This window comes from Anopheles cruzii, chromosome 3 (genome assembly GCF_943734635.1).
Source record: "Anopheles cruzii chromosome 3, idAnoCruzAS_RS32_06, whole genome shotgun sequence".
NCBI classification, from domain to species: Eukaryota; Metazoa; Arthropoda; class Insecta; order Diptera; family Culicidae; genus Anopheles; species Anopheles cruzii.
The window spans coordinates 74,226,833-74,250,175 of NC_069145.1; the positions used below are offsets into that span (position 1 = coordinate 74,226,833).

General features: G+C 49.6%; 1 protein-coding gene across 2 annotated transcripts; it reads left to right on the forward strand.

The window, feature by feature from the left end:
• The first annotated feature begins 1,424 nt into the window (after positions 1 to 1,424).
• On the forward strand, positions 1,425 to 20,361 carry LOC128273400 (ELAV-like protein 3). 2 transcript variants are annotated; one of them, XM_053011347.1, is made up of 9 exons: positions 1,425 to 1,547; positions 2,363 to 2,510; positions 15,294 to 15,960; positions 16,067 to 16,170; positions 16,340 to 16,493; positions 16,770 to 16,808; positions 16,965 to 17,193; positions 17,321 to 17,507; positions 17,877 to 20,361. In XM_053011347.1, exons 3-9 carry the CDS (start codon positions 15,786 to 15,788, stop codon positions 18,036 to 18,038), a joined length of 1,050 nt encoding a protein of 349 aa, XP_052867307.1. In that variant the 5' UTR covers positions 1,425 to 1,547; positions 2,363 to 2,510; positions 15,294 to 15,785; the 3' UTR covers positions 18,039 to 20,361. The 2 variants fall into 2 exon arrangements, with proteins under 2 accessions (XP_052867307.1, XP_052867308.1); XM_053011348.1 differs by lacking the exon at positions 16,770 to 16,808.
• The last annotated feature ends 2,982 nt before the right edge of the window (positions 20,362 to 23,343 follow it).

Below are 23,343 nucleotides of genomic sequence, written 5' to 3' on the forward strand. Positions count from 1 at the left end.
GGTCTCGGACCGGTGTAAACCCGGCCGTCCAGCCACCCTCCAAGGGTGGGCCCATTAGTCCGTGGCGTGGTCCCCTGCGTAACCGGAGGCCATCGAATGCACCTGGATGCAGTGTCAGTGGTCATGAATCCGAAACGCCTGTAAATACTCCATTGGTGCGGTTGTGGACCCTCGATGGTTCTGATTCCCTCGACCATCGTAAAGCCCCATCCGTAAACCATTTCGGAACCCGGTGCCGAATGAACAATCCCTTTTCGGTGGTAGCCCCACGTTGATTCCTCATGCTCGACCAGTGTCCAGTTCTATCGATCGTACGGTGCCGGATCAATAAGGGGCCGTTCCGACCGCTCGATGCGTCGTGTCTGTCTGAATTTTAAATCCCTTGAACCTACGTCAACACCCGGACGACGACGACGACCATTCCATTTGTAGCTCTTCCACCAAAAACTGCTAGGGTTTCATCCCCTGTTACGATAACGTCATAATTATGTGTTCTTCTGGTGGTCGGCAACGCGTCACGGCTTAAGGGTCAGTCAACACCCACCGTCGAGGTCATTAACCGCGAGCCGTTGTTGCCCGTTACCGGCCAGGTTTCTGGGTCGCTCGCCTTAGAGCCGTTAATTAGCATTACGGTGAGGTTCGTGTAGGGTGCTCATTTTTAGCAGCTAAAGTGTGACTAATTGAACGCTGCCGAGTAAACAGGTCCTAGCGTTGGTGGGTATTTGGTCACCTGTAAGACGGCCATAGGCAATCGATAACTGTCGAGCCGTTACATTGTCCCCTACCATTGTCGGTTGTTTAACTTCCGGAGTTTTGGATCGAGCAAAATTGGATTAAAAGTGGAGCAGGATTAGGCTTAGCGAGACGCATATTGCGAACACGCACACATCCTGTGGCGTGTCCGACGAGTGTTGAGAAATCCAGACATAAATATCAGCTAATTAGCTAATCGGCTAATGTTTCACTAAAATTGAAGAAAAAGCTGATTGCAGAACTTTCTTTGCGTTGCCCATGCTAAATTCACCACCCTGGGCCACCATTTTCACCACGGGTCGGGTGATAATTTCACCACAACAACCACCGTACGCAACTTCCCATCGGTCTTCCCATTCTTCACGGCGACCCGTGCTCCGGTGCATTAATATGCTGACGATGGGGTGTCCTCACACCGACCGCGCGGTGGCGCAGTTGTGGTCGTGAGCAGCACGGGGCCCGGGGTTTTGTGTGCGTGCACCACCCCAAGGTGGACCTGGGCGGTTGGCTTCCCTGTCGGATTAGTGTGGCCGGCCGGTTGGCTGGTTGACTGGTTGGGTTTGGGGTTCCGTCGGTCGGTCGGACCGTGGCCACCGTTCAGTTGTACGTTAACCGCCAACGGGTGTGTGAGCACGGGCCTCTCTCCTTTTCTCTTTGCGTTGCGAGGATCTTTTTTTTTTGGTTTGGTTTCACCCAACCGGACCACCGGACCGGCTGGTTTTCCGTTCGTTTTCCTACGTTCGTTCGTTCCGTTTAGTTTCGTTTCCGTTTCGTGTGCGTGTGTTTTTCTTTCGGTAGGTCCTTCGGTAGTTCGGCACTAAAAGCTTCACTAAATCTCCGGGCCACTCGCTTGACCCGCTCTTGACCGTTGGAGGTCCTCGTGCGTAAGCAGCGGCCATTTCCTGGAAGTGATCACACTTCGAAGTGCCGTCCCCGTGCGTCTGTGTGTGCGTGCGTGTTTTCTTCGTTTTCCCACAAAGTGTGGCCGCTCGCTGGACGCTTGACGTCACTGCACGTGGTGGCGCGTGCTGAGGACTGTTGTTTTTGCTCGTCGCCTCCGCTGAAGTGGCCACTGGAAAACGCCGAGGGCCGTGGAGAACGCGTGTGTGAAATCCGTTCGGATTCGGCCAATCCGCGTAATGATGGTGATTTGGAGTGCTGGAATCGATAAGTAAACGGTCGAAGTTTCGCCGGTGAAGATTGCGAACGAAATTCGGCAAAACGGTTACATAATAAAAGAAGGAAAAGAAAATTCACACACCCGCCCATCAAGACGGTGTTCGGATTCGAAGTGAATTAACGACCGCCACCGGCCACGGGTGACATAATGGTGGCGGAATTTTCCGGCACAAAATAAACAGAACGTGCCCGTTCATTGTCATCGCATTTTCCACCCCATTTTCCACCAAGTTTTCTCCACGCACACACACACACACACACACTTTTGGGCCCTCAGATTCTGGTGCTCTCTTTCGCGCCGATGAAACGCTCCGATTGAACGGTCGTTACATTTACCGCTAAATATAGGCGCGTAGTGTTCCTGTCCCGCGTACCCGTCGGTTGTTGTTGTATTTATTCAATTATTATTAATACCCGGTGGTGGTGGTAGCGCGGTGGTGTGTGCCCACGAAGACCCACGTCTCTAAGGAGGTTCCCCCGAGCCGAGACGACACCGAGTAATGTTCCTGCGTTCCCTCGCGCGCGCGCTCGATCTCTTCTGCAACCGTCGCCCTCGTCGGTGCCTATTATTATTATAGGTGAGTTTGTGCTTTATTTTTATCTTTTTCCTTCCGCTTTTACGACGCGGCACTCCGGCGCAGCACAAGAACAGTTCGGAGTGCGGGTCCTCCCGAACACATCATCTCCCGCGGTTCCGGAGTTCCACCCGATTAGGCGATTCGATCGTTCGCACGGACGGATGGTAGTTCTCTCGCACTCTCTAAGTGATCTGTTTATGTTTATACAAACACACACAGACACTTACGTGCGCCTAAAGTGCGTTTAGTGACGCCGATGAGGTGGAGAAGGTCGATTGGAAACCGTGTTCCGTGTTGCGGGAGGCCCACTTTATTCACCAATCTTAGGGCGCGCATCTTCACGCCTGAAGAAAGGGCGGACCATTTCGGCCATAATTTACTGTTATTACGCTACGGGTCCACTACGCTTTTAAACGATTTGACCCGCATTCGATGCATTTCATCGCTTTGGCCCGAAATGAGCCACCGAATGGCCACCGTCAAGGGTTCGCTAATCATCTTCGATAACGCCACAGCCGCCGCCACATGATCATCCAGCCCATCCACGGTGGCATCGATGACCCAATCGGACGATCGGGATTCATTAGTGTTTCAGGACGGCAATTTATTGGAGGCCATAAAATTAGCCACGACACGACGGTCCGGCGCGGGGTCTACTGTGGTGTGCCACCATTATTGCCATCCATTTCCCACATCCGGCATTCCAGCGGGCGAGATTAAATGACCATTAGGCTAGGCCGAAGATTATGGGTGCAACGGTTGCAGTTCTCGGATAGGGCGGGCGGAAAATAAAAATCCACTCCAGGATCCCCCCGATCAAAGGATTATGCGGCTGCTTCCGGGCTTTGGGATTAGTTTTAATTGTCATCCGGAAGGCCGGAAGCAGCTGTGGCGGGATGGTGTTTGAAAAGGACCGGACCGGAATGGATTGTTAATGACCCGCAAATGATGGACACACGTTTTGAATTGATCTCCCCGGAAATGGGTTTTCGAGCGAGATTAAAAAATTGGCTCCATTCTCGGGTTAGGTTGGAAACAAAATCTAAATTAATGGGGATGTTTACGAAGCAAAGACCCTGTGGCATTGTGTGAGGAAAGTTTGAAATAAATAGGGCCTAAAAGGTGGTCTGTTGGTTGGTATGTGATACATTAAAAATTCCGGTGACCAGTTCTCGGTACCCGGTTTTTTCGCTGACCGCTGACCGTCCTCTCGGTTAGAACGTATTCATTCCGCTGTCAGCGCATATTCATCATAAAGGCGCCATTTTTTAACCAGGAGACCAAATGATGTAATTTAATCAATTCCGACATGAAGCCTGCCGCGCACGGAGACGCCTTAAATTGGCGGAATGGTCGAGACACTACTTCGAACTATACTGCTCGGAGTGGCCAAAGATTCATTCTCAAAAACTAAACACCAAACGCGCCACGTCCCGATCCTTTTCCCGATGCTGCTGGTGGTTGTGCTGTTCGCGCCGATGATGATCGCGCGATGACGACGGCGGCTTCGGCGTCATCCATCCGATCTTCGGCCGCGAGTTGGGAGTTCAGAAATTTTACGAAAATAGAATTCGTGAACAGCCGTGGGTGTCTATTTTTGGGGTCCTCCTCAAAATTCGGCTGTAAACACTCGGCCGGCTCGGTTTCGGCTTTTGCGCTATTTTCCTCCTATCCGCCATTTTTCCTACCACGGAACACGGAAAACTAGAGCGGGCCATCGCTGGCAGTGGCTGTGGCTGTTTCTGTTTCGTGCTCCTCTCGCTGCCTGGAAAAGGGTCCGGGTCGGATAATGGCGTTTCGAATTTTCTTTGCCGTCTCATACTCATCACAGGATCGCCGCAAAGCACTGTAGCGGGCGCAGGTTTGAAACTTCCACCGCCAATCGGACCGAAAGAGGGTGTGCGGCGGGTGGCGTAGGATATTATGGAAAACTATAAAAGAAACACCCGAGACAAAATACACATTCGAAGGACTTCATCTCCAACGCCGCCGGTGGCGAGGATTTGATGGATGGATTGGGAAACTTGTCCCCAGAACCGAACCGAATCGGATTACCACCGTGTGGAGAGAGTGGTGGGAGCTTCTAAGCCCTTAATCAAATCCCCGGTTCGGTCACAGAGGGGGCAGAGGGAACGAAACTGGTGCTCTCTTGCTTCGCGTCAGCGATGAAGTGTTGGTCTTGGTTTGAAAAATCCAGCCATTTTTCCTGTTCTTGGCATCAGTCAGCGCACACCGGATCGGGTCTCGGGTCCTCAGACGCCAACGCCCACGGTCGAAACTTCAGCTCGCCTTCCGCAAACAGCGAATGGCCAAAAACGGAAGTGGCACACAAATTGGAGCCGAATCAACTCAAAGGACAAACTTTGGCGCCCGAAAGAAGGGCGCAAACTTTCTTCTCGGTGCTCGGCACTCGGCACTACGTTGTGAGGGCTTATGGGCTCCGGCGAAAGGAGGCTTCTTTCTTACGAAAAGCGGCCAGAACGCCAGCGTCCGGATTCCACGGGCCGCACCCGCCGAGGCCGAAGGCTCCAGATGTGGCAAATTAATCATGCAAAAAAGTGGGAACAAAAAATATTTCTTTGTCTATGCCTGGCCAAAAAAGGCCTTCGTCAGTGGCGGGCGCCTTGGTTTTGTGTGTCTGTGTGTTTGTGCTTAGCCTAGCCAAGGACGTAGGAGTCCAGTGCGCCGGTCGGCCCAATTGGAGTACTGTCATCGTGTCGCTCTGCCGCCTGGCTGTGTGACGACTGTCTCTCGTGATGGCCTGGATTTTGAATTGACACCCACGGACGGGTCTGGGCGTGTTCAAAGTGGCACCGTCTGCACAAACCGCCTGCTGCACGGACCCACCCCGGGGGAACTCCAAGATGAGGCTCGCCGCTGGTTGTTTATTTTCGTAATTTAAAATTAAGATGCACTTTCGGGTGCGATTCCGTTGCACTTTGCCGGTTCGCTGTCTGTTCAAAGCCCGGTCCCCGCGGTGCTCTTGGTTTCGAGGTTCAGGTTCCGGTGTACCTCATATTCGTGCCGTCCCGAATTTATACATTCACCAACCCCAGCCTGGATGTGCCAGCGGAATATTTGTACATTACCGCTCGGTCCGCTATGCGCCCGCGTGTCCCGTGCCTGAAATGCCTGAAGAGGCTGACGCGGACATTATGGAAACGGAACACCGGAAACACTTTGCCTATCCCGACGCCACCGACCGGTCGAGCATCGAATATGCATAAATGATGCATTCGATGGCGCACACCACGCTGGGGTCCCACGTGTGCCATTCGGGAAAAAGGTGGCCACCGACCGGTGGCCGGCCTCCGTGTGTGTGTGTGCCGTTCGGATAAAAAGTGATGAATTGTGTGCTTAATGTTTTATGGTTGTCCGTCGCAGCACCAGCACACACCCGCACACCGCTCCGTCGACGGGAGGAACCTTGACCGGGTCCCGGGTTCCGGGTGACATCCTGTTTCGGGGTTGATTTTTTTTTTACTCGCGCCCGTGTAGATAGGGACGCCAATTTATTGCCACTGTAAATAGGCTCCGGCTCCCGTGGCGTAGAATTTTGCAAAAACTTAGATAACCACACTTGGCTGACCTAGTTTCCGGAGTTTTAGTGTTGCCGAACCCCCCGTTTTGGGCGAAATCCCCCGTCCGTCGCCTGGCCGAGTTTTATGAGATTTTACGTTAGAATTTTGAGCTCATGTTTCTAACATAACGCGTAACAGTTTGCCGACCCCCTGGGTTTGGGTATGGGTTTGAATAAATTTGAATTCAAAATTTACGCACACTCGGAGGGTCCATCCATCGCTCGCGTGGGCTAATAAAGCTGTAAACCTTTAACAAATTTGGCATTTGTCCCTTTTTAAAACCGTGCTTCACTGGAATGTTCCCGGAACCAGAGCTGGCTTAAACCACACAAAGCTGTGACCCCCACAGTAAGTCCATTTTGGGCAAATTCGACGAACGTTAACGAGATGCTATTTGAAGGCACCTTTTTCGGCCACTGTTTAGTATTTTTTGGTCGCTCTTTAAGACCACGGGACCTTCTACGAAAGTTATAGGATTTTATCGGCCCTCATAAAGTTTATCACTGTTGCGGTCCTCCTGCTGGTCTTCATTCCCCATCATTGATGGGCCATTAATATTGGCAATCGATAACGAAGGCCCACCCCATTCTTCCCTACGTGTTAATTTCGAAACCATCACCAGAATACTGTGAGTTCTTCCCGCGAATGCCGGGAAAGCGAACTTCACCTTCTGCGGTCACTGTTCCCGGCCCGGCGTGTTGTTGTAAAAATATCCAATTACAATACTTGCGTGCACCGAACCATCATTCACCGAACGGAAGCGCTATCGATCGCCTGATACGCAACGACGTATCCATTAACACTGGCGTACGACCGCGTTTGTGTGTGTGTTTAAGTCGAGGGTGAAAACGGTGTGACATGACACTCTGACACCCCCACGACCAGGCAGACGACGGCATGGGGGGTCTCTCTCGGTTGTGTCTGCAACACTTCCGATACGCGCGCACACAGCACGTGTCCTCTGGAATCATGTTCGGTGTCACTTCCGCGAAACAGACTCGGGTCTCTCGGCTGGCGCCCTCGGTTGATGGCGCGAATTTCGATCCCAAAAAGTTCACTGACCCCCCCGGGGGCCCGGGATTGGGTAACTGTTTGTTCCCCGAACACAAAACTATGCTGCGTAAATGATGCGTGCGTCTGCGTAAGACAGAATGTGACCGAAAACCGTGCTAAATATAAACCTTCACGGCTCGGCACGGCACGGCGCGATGCTGTGTTGCGTCTGCTGCTGCTGCTGCTGGTGAGTCGTTATGAATTCTTGCTCTGGCAAGACGCGGGAAGGGGAGCGGATTTTTAACGTATCCAACACCTGACGACGCGCAGCTTAAAGGGAGCTAATTTTCCACTTCACAAGCCCCGTCGTTCGATCGATTATTGATCAGCGGGAGCCTGAATCTAACCGGCCGGGGGTCGTACCTTTGATTTTGCTTATCACTCGGTATCGGCTCGGTAGATGGCCCATGTTTGATGGGGGGTAATTACGAGGGCCCCATATGGGTCATATCCTGTGCGCTCGGATAGCGCAGGCGATAGTTTGGCCAAACACGCGGACCACGGAGCGGAAGGAGAAACTCGAACTATACCTTCCTTATCTCAGGACGTGGTGTGTTGTGATAAACTAGAAATTCATTAATGATATGCTGTGCTGTGTTGAGGGTGAACCCAAACCAAATAATTACCCCAATCAACGGAGGGGTAGCAATACTCGTTATCTTGTGGATAAAATTTCACTGAATCGCATTATTTTTCGTATAATTTATTTCCTACGTAATGCCATCGTATCCGTTTTGAAGCCGCGCCATTATAAACGACATTAAATTTAAAATTTCTTTGATTTAAACTTCAAATCTACTTCAACTCAGTAATGATACTGTAATTCAGAAACTACGGCCAGTTTGATTTTTCATTGATTTTTAATCAGTAATCGTACAGTATGTGAAATTTTCCCGATGGGATGTGTGGAATCCACAAATCTAAGCAGGCTTAGTCAATTGGCCGATGTAAACCAACGCTTTAGGCAACACTTCTGCACAGCCGTAGCTGTCAAAATGATGGTGTCCGTGGTTTCGAAAATAGTGAAAAGGCCAGAAAAGATGATATGTAATAAAAAACGTTCGTTATTAATTACATGAAATATGACAATAATGATTATGTTATATCAGATCAATTAATAAGCCACAACAAAAGGAAATAAAACTCAATAAGTAAAACGAATTAAAATAGTAAAGAGGGCAACTTTTGTAAATTCAAAATCGATTGCACGATCCAAGGGCGTAAAAGTTTGTCCTTTTTTGGTGAGAAACGATACGGTAATCATGTTGAGGTTTCTTCTTTTTTTCCCACCATCACAACGACCGATTTGCCATGTTTTCATTTAATTCCGAATCGACATATCCTCGGTGGAACGATGCGGCCAAATAATTAAAACGCCCCGAGGCCCTATGGGCGCCTTTGCTTTTGGCCATGTTATTTCATGCAAATCAGGCCGCCGCCATGGCACAGAGTGAAATCTTTCGGATTTAATTATACAAAATTTTGTGTTTTTCCACTTTCTGTGTGTGTCTCTTCTGAACCGTGTGTGGGCTGGGCGGCCTTTTTGAGGCTCTCCGGATCAGAATCTTTCACCGAACAGCGGAGCCGCGAGTGGTGGAGTCAGCAAGTTAAGTTTGTTGATAGAACGGCGCATCATCCTCCGCGCTTCCGTGGACCTCCCCGGGGTTTTGTCCGCAGCCGGGCGTTGTCTTCTGACGAAAGTTTTCGCTTCCGGCGCAGTTCGCGTGAAGCGCAAAGCGCGCGTTAAAAGCCGTTCATAAATCACTTCGCAGCTCCAACAGCAGCAGCAGCAGCGGAACCACCTTCTGTCTGTTTGCTGTGTACGATGGTGTGTGTGTGTGTAACTGTTACCAACCAGTGGCGGATTATGACGCGTCCTTAAAACTCCACTTCCGCGTGAGCTGCCGGGGCTGAGGCTGTTTTCCGTGTGAGTGAACACTACTCCAGCCCCGCGTATTCTCCGATTAGGACCCATTAAGCCGCTGAAGCTTTTGCGAGGAACGTTTTGCCACATTTCCACGCCTCGAATTGCGTCACACACAACTTCGGTAGCGTGGGCCGCGCGTGTGTGGGTATTTGTAGGACGCGCACTATTTCGCTGCCTCGCGTTATCGATCGCGATAACGCGCGACACTCGTCCGCGAAGCGCGCAAATCATACGCCCTGCCTGGTTGAGGGATACGAGGGACCTTCGGCTCGGGCCCCGGCATTAGCATTAGCAGTCAGCGCCCTAATATTTATGCAACACTATCGCACCGATGTGCGATGCATTCGCGATGGTGATGATGCAAATGCAACCTCGGCCCAGGAATTTACAGGACTCGGGCCGAGGGCTTCGGTTGGGCCCTTCGGTCGGGAATCGAATCTCACCAATCGATGCCGAGCACGGTTCTGGTGGTCTTATCAATAATTTATCATCACCACATCCCATCGGTGTGGCCGCACGGATTCTGCTTTCTCGATAAGTGAGAAACATATGCACCACAGCCACTGGCACAAACACACAGACACGGGATCTTGTGGCTGGGAAGGAGCTGGAAAGCGTGGAACTGTTGATGGTATCCTTGAGCCCCCCAGCCCGGACTCATTCATTTGTTAGTTATTTGTACAAATCCCGCATAATTCCGGAGCTAAATCTATATTTGGACACACACACACACACGAGGCCAGGCGGTGGTCATTGGTACAATATTTGTGCAAATGGAGTGCACGGGAAAACACATTGGAAACTGTGTCCAGCGGCGGCGGCCGGAATGGCTTCGGTTCGTTTTTCGTGCCAGCTGAAGCCACCGTTTTCTATTTGTATTTGTTTGTAAATGAATTATGCACGAAGCCCCGGTGGGGGTCGCTCGGCGGGCTTTGGCGTTGGTCGGTGGGGAAGATTTTCTTTTCGAATTGGCATTGATCCACGAACCGAGAAAACACATGCGGTCGCCTCCGCTGAGCCCGCTCGGCTCTCGGGTCGGCTTACACAGGATTCCGGAAATCAGTGTTCCCGGTCAGCAGTGTTCCTGTTGCGTAAAAGATGGTTGTCGGCTGGCTTTCGTATCCAAATCGCAATTGTTTCGCAAACGCGGCAGATTAGGCGTGGGTTGCGGACATTTTGTGGGATTATTTTCGAAGAATTTACATCTGATTTCACCCAAAGTTCTTCTTTGCCCCGGTGATGATTTGCGCGATGAAAGATCTTTTCCGGAGCGTTAACGAGTTGCCGGAACCGAGAACCGTTTCCGGTTTGGGTAGAAAAATCATGCCGTGAAGAGTGCGCCAGCGAAAACTCATTTCCCGTTAGCCACCGATGGCCACAAACTTACCAAGGGGAAGGTCTAATTTCCCGCCGTTGTGTGGTGTGGGCTCATCATTCATTTTTATGCTGCCCTCCGAATGTGGCTTTAAATGCGGCCGAACATTATTATAATAAAATTATGTGGTGAGCACCCGGGAAAGAGAGAGAACTCTGGAGCAAACATTGGGCTATAAAATTGTACAGTTTGCGCTACCAGAGGGTGACCACATTAACCTGAGCCTGTGTTGATGTCCATAAAATTGAAGGCGTCCGCGAAGCAGATTGACTTAATAATTACAATTGAACCCCTCATTTGACGACTGAAACGCTCATTTGAAAGCAGTGCAAAAAGTAGGTTTTCAGTGACCCATTATTGCTCGTGAGGTCTGTGGAAGCTTTGAGGTGATGCACAAAACCCATCAAACCTTGTCGGAGACGCAGAGATGGCGTCTGATTGGCAAATGATTAATTGAGACGTCGGCAAGCATTTGGGGGCTCCGGCATGACCGGACGCAATAGATCAATCGAGATTTGAGTGATGCATTTTATGCATCGCGACCTTTTCGGCGCCACCGGCCAGGATCATTTGTTCCACTTCTGTCACTCAGGCCAGCCATCCGTCCGTCCGTCCGTCCATCATCCAGCTCATCCCGTGGTGGCTGATTTGTGATGCCATTTTTCAACCGCAAACGTCGAGCCATCCATTACCGAGCCATATCCTGCATCGCCTGAGTGGTTGGTGGTCCGCCACCGACGGGCGCTTTCCTATTCGATTGCAACCGCTAACTGCAAGAGGATGCACCCTTGGCGTACGGTCAAGGGACGAGAATTTGTGGCCCTTCATTCCTGTGGTTTTCCGGCACCGTTCTCGGTGGCTTAGCTGTGGACGAAATTGCAATTTACTGGCCCAACGCTTGCGAGCCTCGTTCGCCCTTTACTTTCGGACAAGCTGACCGGTTGCCGTTGGGCACACAATCCTTGAAGCAGCACATTCTACGTGATCTTGTTCGGTGTGATCTTCGTCTCTTCCACCACCGCACGGCCACCGAACGATAATGACATGGAATCGAGATTTCATGTTTGCTTCCCCGTTAGCCTGCCCGCCGTTAGTCGGTGGTCTTCGCTCCGTTTCAGCAATGAGATGCACATCTGTTACGCGTCTTCGTCCGAGGTGGCTTCCTAGAGCTTTCCAACCACCGACCTCCGGTGGAGCTGTGGAGGAAATTGTTACTTACAACTCGAGTTCACTCGCCGGACACGCCGGAGTTTTTACGCATCAACTGGAATGAAGCCCGGATACAGAGGTTCATGGGAAAAACTCACAACAGCTCGCCGGTGGTTGGGCTACTAAGCGAGGCTCTGGGCAGCTGAGTTTGCCGGATGTGCCGGATAATAATGGGTCAATATTGACCATCAGTGCACGTTTGTAACGAGCGTTTCCTGTGACCAGGCCAGGCCACCAGGCAACGGGTTTTAAACACACAGAGGACACAGCGCGGCGCAAATTGTGTAAGCAAACACAGTTCGGCTATAGTTGCGTTCTATGCTGCGTGCAGCAAACGCAATGCTTTCTGTAATTTATCTTTGTTTTCTCGGTGGTTTATTAGCGCGCTAACCTAGCGTTGGGGTTTAGTTTTATTGTGAGCAGTTATCGAATTTGTTTGCCAGTTGCGTTACGGAACCACAAGATTAATGATTTCGGTTTTCAGTGCAGCTTTGAGTACGATTTTTTAAATGGTAATTTCATGAAATATGATTTGTTTGTCCCTGTTGAAGCTTTCGATCGACCAAACCTTCTATGTTTTTTAATGAAAAATTATTCACATCAGTGACTGAGAAAAATATCCCTAATGTGGACGGATCGGGGCTACAGAACCGTGGTTAAAGCTTACAGAGTGGGTCAGAGGTATTGAACGGTTCACACATCTCGAATCGTACGATTTTTATAGATACTCTGTGCAGTGGGGCGTAAAGCTACGATTGAAATGCAATTTTGGGTCAAACATTCAACTAGAGATGGTGACTTTCTCTTTTTTCGCTAAACCTGATTGAAATTATGACTCAACTGTTTCGATTAGCTCACGGATTGTGCTACTATTTGGACTGTTTATTGTTGGTGTTATTTTCGACCATTTTTATATTCTTTATCTGTTTGGAATGGAACGGTACATCGCTCATCGCAACCGCATATTTCTCCGAAAACATTACAAATATGGTGCGCCTTGGTTGGCAAAAATTCACACGACCGACCTACCCATCCCCGAAGGGCAAAGTTCCTAACCGGCGCGGGGCGTGATTGTGCATTCATTTCACTCCCAATTCCCCCATTTGCCGGCCGTGTCACGTTTGGGTTCGACCGTCGACGCCAGCTCACAACTCTCGCGGCGCGGCGTTGACGTCGACGACGAAGACGACGCGATGATTGTTCAAATTCAATTAAACTTGCACACGGTGTCGAAAGCGACGGGTCAGCGACGCAAGTTCCCAGGCGTCTGCCAAGATGACGTGATTTTTCATCCTTCGGCATCTCGGCATCATCTGCTAACAAAAACTGTTCCCATCTCCCAACGAGCTTTCTTCGGACAAGATTCGTTTGCCAAACGGGGAACGTTCGAAATGTGCCGAGAAAGTGCATAAAAGCAACTTCATCAACGGTTCCTGCGCTCAGCAAAGAGACGGTCGGTGGTCGTTTGAACTTCGCTCGCCAAACAGCTGCCGATAGAGGAGTCGACCAAGCAAAAACCGGTGGGGGTGGCCATAAATTCGTCGGTAGCACGAACGTCGTGAATAAACATTTGCCCCAGGCGCACAAAGATCAGCTCATCAAGACAATCGCTTTTATGTCCCGGGCTCTCTGCCGAGTATGCGGGTCCATTTGTGGCGGTACCGGGACCGGAATTGATTAGAAAGGACCAACTTCTTACCTCGGTGACCGGGTTTCGGTTTTCGTATGCATTCGGGACGGTGGTTGATTGTGTAGATTAATTAGCCCCACCGTCGCCTCACGCTCTCACCGATCGTTTGGCAAACCGATCATTTAACGGTTCCAATTTACGTTCCGTTTCATTCGCAGATTGTGAGTGACCACTTGTGAGTGAAGCCTCAGCCATCGGCATTTCTTTTTTCGAGTATAAACATTGATTTGCGAGAGAGAGCGAGAGCGCGATAGATCCAAAAAAGGACTCCTGCTCCGGGCCACCGGAGGAAGGAAACATAAAACGGGTGGTAAGTGTTTCGATGCGTTTGGAGTTGCGTTCACAAACATTGCGTTGGTGGAGAATGATTGATGGTTTTTATTATAATTTTATTCCTATCCCCCCTTCGATAGGAACCGAACCGAGGGACACACTTTCCTTTTTTCGGGTCGGATAAGGTAGAGGAAAGCCATTTGTTCCACTTGAACGATATTCAAATTTTGGGCCCGGATTCGTATCAAACTTGTCCACTTACTATTGGCCACCTGAAGTTGCGCTTTTAAAGGGACACAAATGACACCCGACGAAGGTGTCCACGGTTGTGTATATATCAATTCTAAGAACCCTTCTGTTTGGATTCGTTCAGGTTTTACTTCACCCGACCGCGCGATAAGTTAACCTTAACCCAAAAACCGAAATTGACAAGCGAAGAAAGAATCCCCGGGTGTGATGTTGTCACTTTTCGAGAGCCTCTAATCCAATAAGTCCGTTCCCCATTCTCTCTTTTCTCTCTCTGTGGGCCGTCAGGTTGACTTTATGCTCGAGACACACATCTTCCGCAAGTGAAAAGGAAGAAAATAAAACCTTTTCGTGTGTGTTGAGTGAGGGGCTTCAAAAGCAATCGGGTCCCTCGTCAATAAGTAGATATTTTTCTTACACACATGACACGGCTGCTGTTAATGGGTTTGAAGCGATGGACACCGTACTCCGGCAGCTGACCACGGATGCCTCTGGGATGCTGCTGGTGCAGAGCTTTGGAATGAAATCATAACAAAACTGTGAAATCGATCGCGCCCGGCTGTTTGTTGTTGTAGGGCCGATTATCAGCTTTTCGGGGGACGAGTTTGTCCGTTTCGGGCAAGTGTCCGTGTTTTATTTTTGGCAGATACACTGTATCAACCAGAGAAGGAAAACAAAGAAATCGAGCCGCAAGCGATGGAGACGCCCGGTGACCGACGGCCGATGGAGGCGCCTGGTGAGTTTCGGGTTTCGGAGGAACCGATCAAAGGGCCAAGATTTGCCAGACGCCAATCAGCTCGAGGTTTGTGGTAACTTTTTTCAGGGCTTCGCTTTCGTGTGGCCCACCGTGGGTTGGTGGTAGAGTTTGCGAAAAGTTTGCGAAAATAACCATTAACCCCCCGACGACGACGGGCAATTTCATCACCAACCGGGCCATCTATCGCTCGGTACCACCTTCACTGCGCCGCGGTGCCATGCGCGGGTCTGTGTGCGTGTGTCGATAAGTAAATTTAATTTCCCACGCTGATGTCGCCTTTGTGAGGCGCTGCTCGTACTTTCGGCCGATAACGAACTCGATTACACATATGACCTCGTGCTCCCCACACGTCACGAGTTTCGGTGTATGGCTCGCTGATATCGTTAGGGAGTGTCTGTGAATCTCATTTCTTGGTGCGAACGGGAAATGGATTTTTCCCCATTCACCCTCCTCCGTTGGACGCCTTGTCTCCGGCGCGTTGCCCAAATCTCGATAAGCGCTCGACCGCGCTTATGTAGCGAAACGCTCTCCGTGCGGTAGGGTTGAGCATATAAAAGCGTTGATATAAACTATTCGAAATCGCGCGCCTGGATTAATGGGGATAATATATTTTTTTCTTCCTTACTCTCTCTCTCACATTTCTTCCATGTCGTGTGCCGTCACTTAAAGAAGATAAACAGCCAGACACCATCCGGGTTTAGCCAGTGATGCATTAAGTCAATGCAGCGCACAGCGCCACGGTGAATGGTGAAGAAGCAAAGCGGATAAAAACGGACACGAGAAAAGGCTACCACACGACGAGAAAATTTGTGGCGACGGTGAATCGTTTTACGATCCTGTGCAACCCGGAATATCATCAGTATTACTAGAGCTCTACAGACACACACATAGATACATAGATACACCCTGAAGGCTCACGGCGAGACAAGGCTGGCAACGACGACGACGGTGTAGGTGCAGCTCGGCAAAATACGACATCCAATAAATTTCATGTCCCAACTGTAAGGCTGTAGCCCGTGTACGACGAGGCAGTAAGTGAGTGAAGTGACAGCGCGCCACAAGCGAGCGTTCCGACCGCAGGCAGCCCACCCAACCAAAGAGCCAAAGCTTCCACCGCACCCGAAAACCCGTACATCCCCACTGCGCGCGCTCCTTCACCGTGTCATGATGACGAACGGAATCGCTGATGCGCAACAAAATGGCGGTGGCCAGGAGGACTCGAAGACCAATCTTATCGTCAATTATTTACCACAGCAGATGACCCAGGAGGAGATCCGGTCGCTCTTCTCCAGCATCGGCGAGGTGGAGAGCTGCAAGCTGATTCGTGACAAGGTTACCGGTACGTGCCCCGACGCCCGAAGGGTTTGGCCTCCTTCCCACACACACACACACACACACACACGGACAGTGTGGCTGATTGATTGATTTGTTTTTCCCTTCAACAGGACAAAGCCTAGGCTACGGTTTCGTCAACTACCAGCGGGCGGAGGATGCGAGCAAAGCGATCAACACACTGAACGGTCTGCGATTGCAGAATAAGCAAATTAAGGTACGGGACCGACAGGAAGGAAACGATTAGAAAGGTGGCGACACATCCGGGAACATCCGGTGGCCCGGCGCAATATCTTCGGAACCGGAAGGGATCGCCCGGGAGGGTCTGGTCGATTGATTTGTTTACGCGTTTGTGTTTCTTTCGCTCCGTTCCGTTCCGGACACAGGTATCGTTCGCCCGGCCCAGCTCCGAAGCAATCAAGGGTGCGAACCTGTACGTGTCCGGTTTGCCGAAGAACATGCTCCAGGCGGACCTGGAGGCGTTGTTCAGCCCGTTCGGAAGGATCATTACGTCCCGCATATTGTGTGACAATATTACAGGTGAGCTTCTGTTCGTCGACGACGGCACGGTATCCGATTAATGGCGATGGAACTTCCCTTCAATCGCCAAGTGTTTAGTGCCTTTATGTGGCTTCAGTTTAGGTTTCTTGTTCCACATTTTCGGTTGCAACTCAACCGTTTCTTATTATCTTTCACTTTTAAGGTTAAATATTATTATTTGATTATGATTAATGTTTACCTTTTGTGTTTGTTTGTTGTCCTTTTTTTCTCCTTCGGTTCCTTTCCGTGCGTTTGATATTATTTCGTCCCCCGAAGCACGACAGTACAGCTCTCCGACGGGAGAGAATGGTAACGGTAAGTGTCTGGCAGCAGACGCCGCGGCGTATTCTCTGTAGCCGTTGGAGTGGTCATACGTGCTCTTGGATTCGACTCGTTTCTAATTTCTTTTAACCGTTCTGAATCCGCGCTTGTTCTTCTTTTTTCTGTTTCCGATGGCATCGCGCCGAAAAGGTCTTTCCAAGGGAGTTGGCTTCATTCGTTTCGATCAGCGCATGGAGGCGGAAAAAGCAATCAAGGAGCTGAACGGCACCGTACCGAAAGGTTCGACCGAACCGATCACCGTCAAGTTTGCCAACAATCCGAGCAGCACGAAAACCGTACCGCCACTGGCGGCCTATCTCGGGCCGCAAGCCGCCCGCCGGTTCCCCGGTCCGATGCATCATCCGACCGGACGATTTAGGTACGCCGCATAGCATGGCGGGCTGCGTTAACACAAGCCCCCCGGGGGGCCGGACATGCTTACTTACATATCGTTTCACTCGTTTGTTGTTCCTTTTCTCTCTTTTCTCCAACTGTGCCCCTTTCAGCAGTGCCATTCCAAACTATCGATACTCGCCACTGGCCGGCGATTTACTGGCGAACTCGATGATTCCTACCAACGCCATCGCCAACGGGTCCGGTTGGTGCATTTTCGTCTACAACCTCGCCCCGGAAACGGAGGAGAACGTCCTGTGGCAGCTGTTCGGTCCATTCGGTGCCGTCCAATCCGTTAAGGTAGAGTGGTGCTTGCACTTGACGCTTTGATAGATTTACTGCAAGACGCTCGGACGGTTCAGATTTATTAGCCAAGATGTTTGCTTCAGTAAAGATTCTTTTTCTGTTCCGTACAAGAGATGTGAATGAAAGTATTACGCCGCGTCCGCGCGAGGGCTTTCGAGTTACTCGAGTCACCGCTTTGCAACCGCCAATGGTTGCTCTGATTCAGTTTGAGAAACAAGATTGAAAATGCTGTCAGCTAACCCGAGGCCTTCTTAGTGCCTGACCGAAAAGATACTTAAACGTCAGTCATTTGCGTCTTTGATGCTGTGACTTTTGCAAAAAAAAACACTTTAAAAGATTTATGTTTGACCTTCCACTCCTCAGGTCATTAAGGATTTGCAGACCAACAAGTGCAAAGGATTCGGCTTCGTGACGATGACCAACTACGACGAGGCCGTGGTCGCGATCCAGTCCCTGAACGGCTACACGCTCGGCAACCGCGTGCTGCAGGTCAGCTTCAAGACGAACAAGTCTAAAAATGCGTAAAATCAACCGAACGCACCACCGGGCGAACTGCTGCTCGCCCACCGCTTGGCCCAGCTCTCGATCTTGCTGGCGCAGCGCAACGGTGACGCAGTCCGGGGGCGGAAAGGTGACGACGGTGGAGGAACCCAGCGACGACGGCGGCGGAATCAGCATCCACAGCACGAGCAGCACCAGCAGCAGCAGACACTTGAGATGGATGTTGTTGGCAACAGCAGGGCGACGAACCAGCAACAGCAACGGGCTGCCAGCGGTTGGTTGCGCGAGCTCAGCGAGTTGATCACGAACGACCAATAAGCCGCGCTCTGGCCGCTCGCGCGCGATGGTGGAAAAGCTGCTTCTTCCTCTTTCTTTACTTTACTCTCCGTTACGCCTCGGTTCGGATGATCAGCAGCAGGGAGAGCGTTGGTCAGCAGTAAACAGCAACAAACCAAAAACTAAACCAGGAACGGGCAGATCGACAGAAAGAGAGAGAAAGAAAGAGAGAGAGAGAGATTCACGGATGATTATGCGATAACAACTATGCTATGAGAAACAATAAGCAGGAAGGCAGAAGGGCGCAGTGCGCGAAGTACGGGACGGGACAAAATGATTCCACAATGTTTGTGTTTCTGTCTTTTTGATGGAAAAGGGACAGTTTTGCTATTCAGTTTTTTTTCGGATGTTTCGATTATGTTTGGTCAACGAGTTTGAATTTAGAAAACAAAGGCGTTAAGAGAGAAAGAGAGTGCGAGATTGCATTGATTGGGAAGAAAAGAGAACATAGGTGGAACGCAAAAAGGGATGGAGTACGAGAATCGTGCAATATAATAGAAGGCAACAACCTGTCACGCGGCCGCGGCCCGCTTAGCCCCCGGCCATTTAGTCAGGCTGGCGGCGGAAGTGCGGCCAGCCGGCACCGTCGGGCTGTCGCTGTTGGCCGGTGACGGTACACCGTGCCCCCGTTTTTGGAGGCCACCAGCGCACGCGCACGCGCGCTTGTGTATCCCATCATCATCCATCGGCCCCTGCCGGAGCCTGGAGGGGCCGAACTTTGGCTGTGTTTTACATGGTAGTTGCTGGTCACCATCACCAACCGCCTGCTGCCCGTGTGTGGCCCGGAATGACGAATGGCGAAGGGAGTAGCGAAGGCGCGCAGGGTAAACAGCGAGAACGGGGAGTAAGGACATCGCGTAAGAAGAGAGCGTTAAGAAAAATCACACTTTTTAGACGAATTTTACACGAAGTTTTACACACCAGGGAAAAGCGGAACACGACTTCGCCAAAGAAGAACGAGAGAACGAACGAACGAAGGCAAAGCAAAGCGCGACGACCCGTCACAGCTTCACGCGAGGGGCACTCGGAATGACAGAACACGAAGCCCCTCGGCTCGGCGGGCAGCGGTGCGCTAGAGAAACACAACAGTGAAAGATGTGGTTGAGGGGTTGCAGGATACAGTAAGCGCCTATCAATCGTGCCGAAGGTGAATGAACGATCGATGTGGAAAGTACGATGCGCTATGAAGCTTGGTTTTGAATTTGTCTACTTTTCTTTCGGGACCGAGCGTGGCAGTGCAGACTTTGCACTGTCAGCCGGTCGGTCAGCTAAATCAGGCACGTCGTCGTCGGGAGCACCAACCGGATTACGATCGGTTGATCCCACGGACGTGATCGTGCGGTCGCGGTGCCGTGCGATCGATTAATTTATTTAAGTTAGTTTAATTTACTATCCCTTTCACAACCTCGTTACATGTTTGCGTTACGATGTTCGTTTTTCTTGACACCCTAAATTTAGTTTACCCGTTTGGGTTTCGTGGTTTGGTTGTCGCTTCAGCCTTTAGTTGTGTTTCCTTCACTGTGCAAAGACCGCAAAGAAACATATATCTTTCGAACAGAAAATCACTAAATGCAAGTCAGGCGCACGTTATACGTTCCGTGGTATCGGTTCTTACTGTGAACAGAAATTACTTTCAAACAGCAATTTAGTTAACTTTCTTTACTATCGCTTCGCTCTGCACACGTTTCTTTATTATAGCTCTAGTTTTGTGCGTCGTTTGGATTAACGAATGATTATTTATTACCAGTTATATAGATACGTGTATTGAATTGCTTTGTGGAGTACGTGGAACAGAAGCCACCCTAGTGAATTATTGCACCGCCCCGTGGTCAGGAGGCACGCGTTTCGTTTTTCTTTTTTCGTACATTACGCGATAAGTTTATAAGTTTTCCATTTCACTACTGATTTACTATTTTTCGAATTGTGTTTTTTTGCCCCATTTTGTGTCACCATAGTTTGCGCTGAAAACGAACTCTTTGCGTGCAGAAGTCGGTGTAAAGTGAAGAAAAGAGAAGACGGAAAAAATGGATATACAAATCAAATCATACCACTTTGTGTTGTTTTATTCTTTTGTTTGCTTTTCATTTGGTTTGCATGTTTGGTCGTTATTGGTTCCGTTTTTGTTTCCCAAAGCGAACTACGCAAGAGGCTCGTTGGGCGGGGAACGATTCAGATTCTGGAACCTTGTACGACTTCCCGGTCGCAGCTAAATTTATTTACTTAGTGTCATCTGTCAGAACAGTGCGGCAGTTCCTGGTTTGTCCCTTGCATTCCGGCCTTCTGAAAGCCCTCTATGGTTGCGTAGAAACCGAACGCAAATATTGGGACCATTGCCAGTCGTAGTGTGTGAAGTGCGTAGCGCGTTCGACAAAACCACAAACCCCCAAAGGAAAGCAGCGGTAGGCCACTGTACGCAGTGGCAGAAGAGACTCATGTGTTGCTGCTGAGTTGCTCCTCCGACGATACAGGGCTCAACGTTTTTGTGACGGACTTTGCGGGATTCCGGGCGGTCCTACGTGCTTCGCTACCCGTGTTATCGAAACGTCCTTTTACTTTCCTATAACGATACTCACTCTACACGGGCCCGCAAGGTCCGTTTTCAAGGATATACAGTATAAATAATCGAACAGACTTACCGAACACTTTGAATTAATTACCGTTACCGATATGTGGCAGCGGGCGCGGAGCGGAAAAGGGCGCCCGAATATGTGTTACCGATCGGTGGAAGGAATAACTTTGTACGCATATATGTTTCTATACGTAGTTTTCGCCACCCATTACATTGATAACAGCATTTAATCTTTCTACCTTCTTTTCTTTCGCTAGCTCTGAAACATACAGTAGTAGACAAGACCGTAGAACGATCATTATTACTACTATTACTACTACTACTACTATTACTACTACTACTACTACTAGTGCACCACCAGTTCGTGGTTTTATTGTGGGTGGAGGACAGCCAAAGGTGGCCGCACCGTGGGTGCGTCGCCTTTTTGAGGCAAAATCGAATCGAAGGAGAGCCCTAGCAAACTCCAAAAGCGTCACCGGTACGCACGTCAAACAGTAATAAATAGTGGTTGTGCTAGTCGATACGAGTTGAACGGGAGGTGAACCGAGATAGCTAGCAACAGCAACAGTGGCCGTGCGGCCGACCACTCGCACGAACTCCAAAAACTAAGGAAGTCACCAGTGGGTTGCCCAACACCCACTTGGGAGTTGATCTCCAGCGGAAATAGCCATTTTACGAGGCGCAAACTGATCTGACCTGATCGACGACACCTGGAAGACACCATCATAAGAGGGAGAAGACGAAGAAGCAGAAAATATTACGATCATTAGGCAAAGAAACACGAATAAGGTCGCTGATATTTATATATCTATACAGAGTAAAGAAGAAAAAAATAGCGAATACTTTATTACAGTGTATAAGGGAAGTAAGTAATTATATTTATAGCTCACATCATCCACGATGAGAAACAAACCGAAAAGAAAACAGCAACTATTAACTACTAACTACCGTTTATTGGATTTAAAGAAAAGGTAAAAGAAGCAAAAAAAGACACACACACGCAACCCAGAAAGCAAAAGTAATAATTATTGAATTAAAAAACATAGTCTAATAGAACTATATTATTGAATATTTACATTCTCAGATAGGAAAAATTAATCGAAGCAAAGCAAAACATAATCCAGGCGCAGCGCGAGCGAGGGTACACTTTAAATTGATTGTCCATCTTCATCGTATTCACTGTATTCATTTGATGTTGTTTCCAGCTATATATACATATATATATATATATAGTTATATTACGCAGATTTTACCGTCTAGTTAAACAAATCAGAAGCGCGAGCGATGAAAATAGAAAAGCAAACCCCAAAAAAAACATGGAAACAAAATGGGAACCGTAATAGTAACCGAGCGGTGGCCGGCGGCTAGTTCTAGTGTGTTCACGGACGCGGCTGAATGTACGATGCAACCGAACCGAACCGAATCAGTATTATTGCTGCGCGCTCTAGCTGAAACCAATAGCCCGCACCCGCACCCAACAGTATGGGGCGCCCCCGGGGCGTCGCCGAAGCGTCAATAGTGGCCGAATAGTTATTGCGGATTATTATGCCCACTCGAGGATCGTCCGCCGTTTCCGATTACCACCTTTTTCCTTCATAATCTCTCGTTCGATTTACGATATCTCTATCTTGTTTACATGATAATCAAGCTGCAGCTGCCAGGGTGCAAACATACCGAGAGAGAGCGAGAGCGCATACACACTACCAAAATTGCACCATCAGTTAAACGGCCGAGCTGGCCGAGCACACAGGACAGTGCGTTGCAACCCCAATCGCTTTCGCTAACGATGGACTTTGGTGTGCTTTTTTGTGTCATCTGTAGCTTGCTTTTTTCTTCCGGGAAGTTTGTGTAACGATGTTTAGGACAAAATGCCGCTGGGGCCGGGCCAGGGCCAGGGCCAGCAGCACAAGTGATAGAAGAAACTGCTCAAAATAGGTCAAGGCAGAATAGGTCGAGAGATAGGCCGGAAAGCAAACACGCGAGTCAGCGAGATGGAGAGAGAATAATAATATTATTAATAATAATGCAAAGGGATAGATAAATGAAAGAGGCAGAAAGTGGATTAGCAAATACGGCATAGAGGGCATAGGAAATGTTTTCCGGAAAAACCAAAAATTAAAAAAAAAACAACCACCATTATGACGAATATTATTATTATAAATGTTTAGCAAATACATTGCTAGGAATATGGCACAAAAAAGGGGGCGGCGGAAAGAAGGGAAAGGAAAAAGAAACACCCAACAAACACTACAACACACACAAACACTCGGACAGTGGTTGGTAGCTTACCCAAGCCGGCGGCCATTGCCGACAAAATCGAAGGCGTCCCGCGCGGACGCCGAAAAACCAAAACAAATCAAATCAAGTATTAAATCGAGAATGTCGATAGAAAAAAAATGTGATCCCACCAATATAAAACCAAGA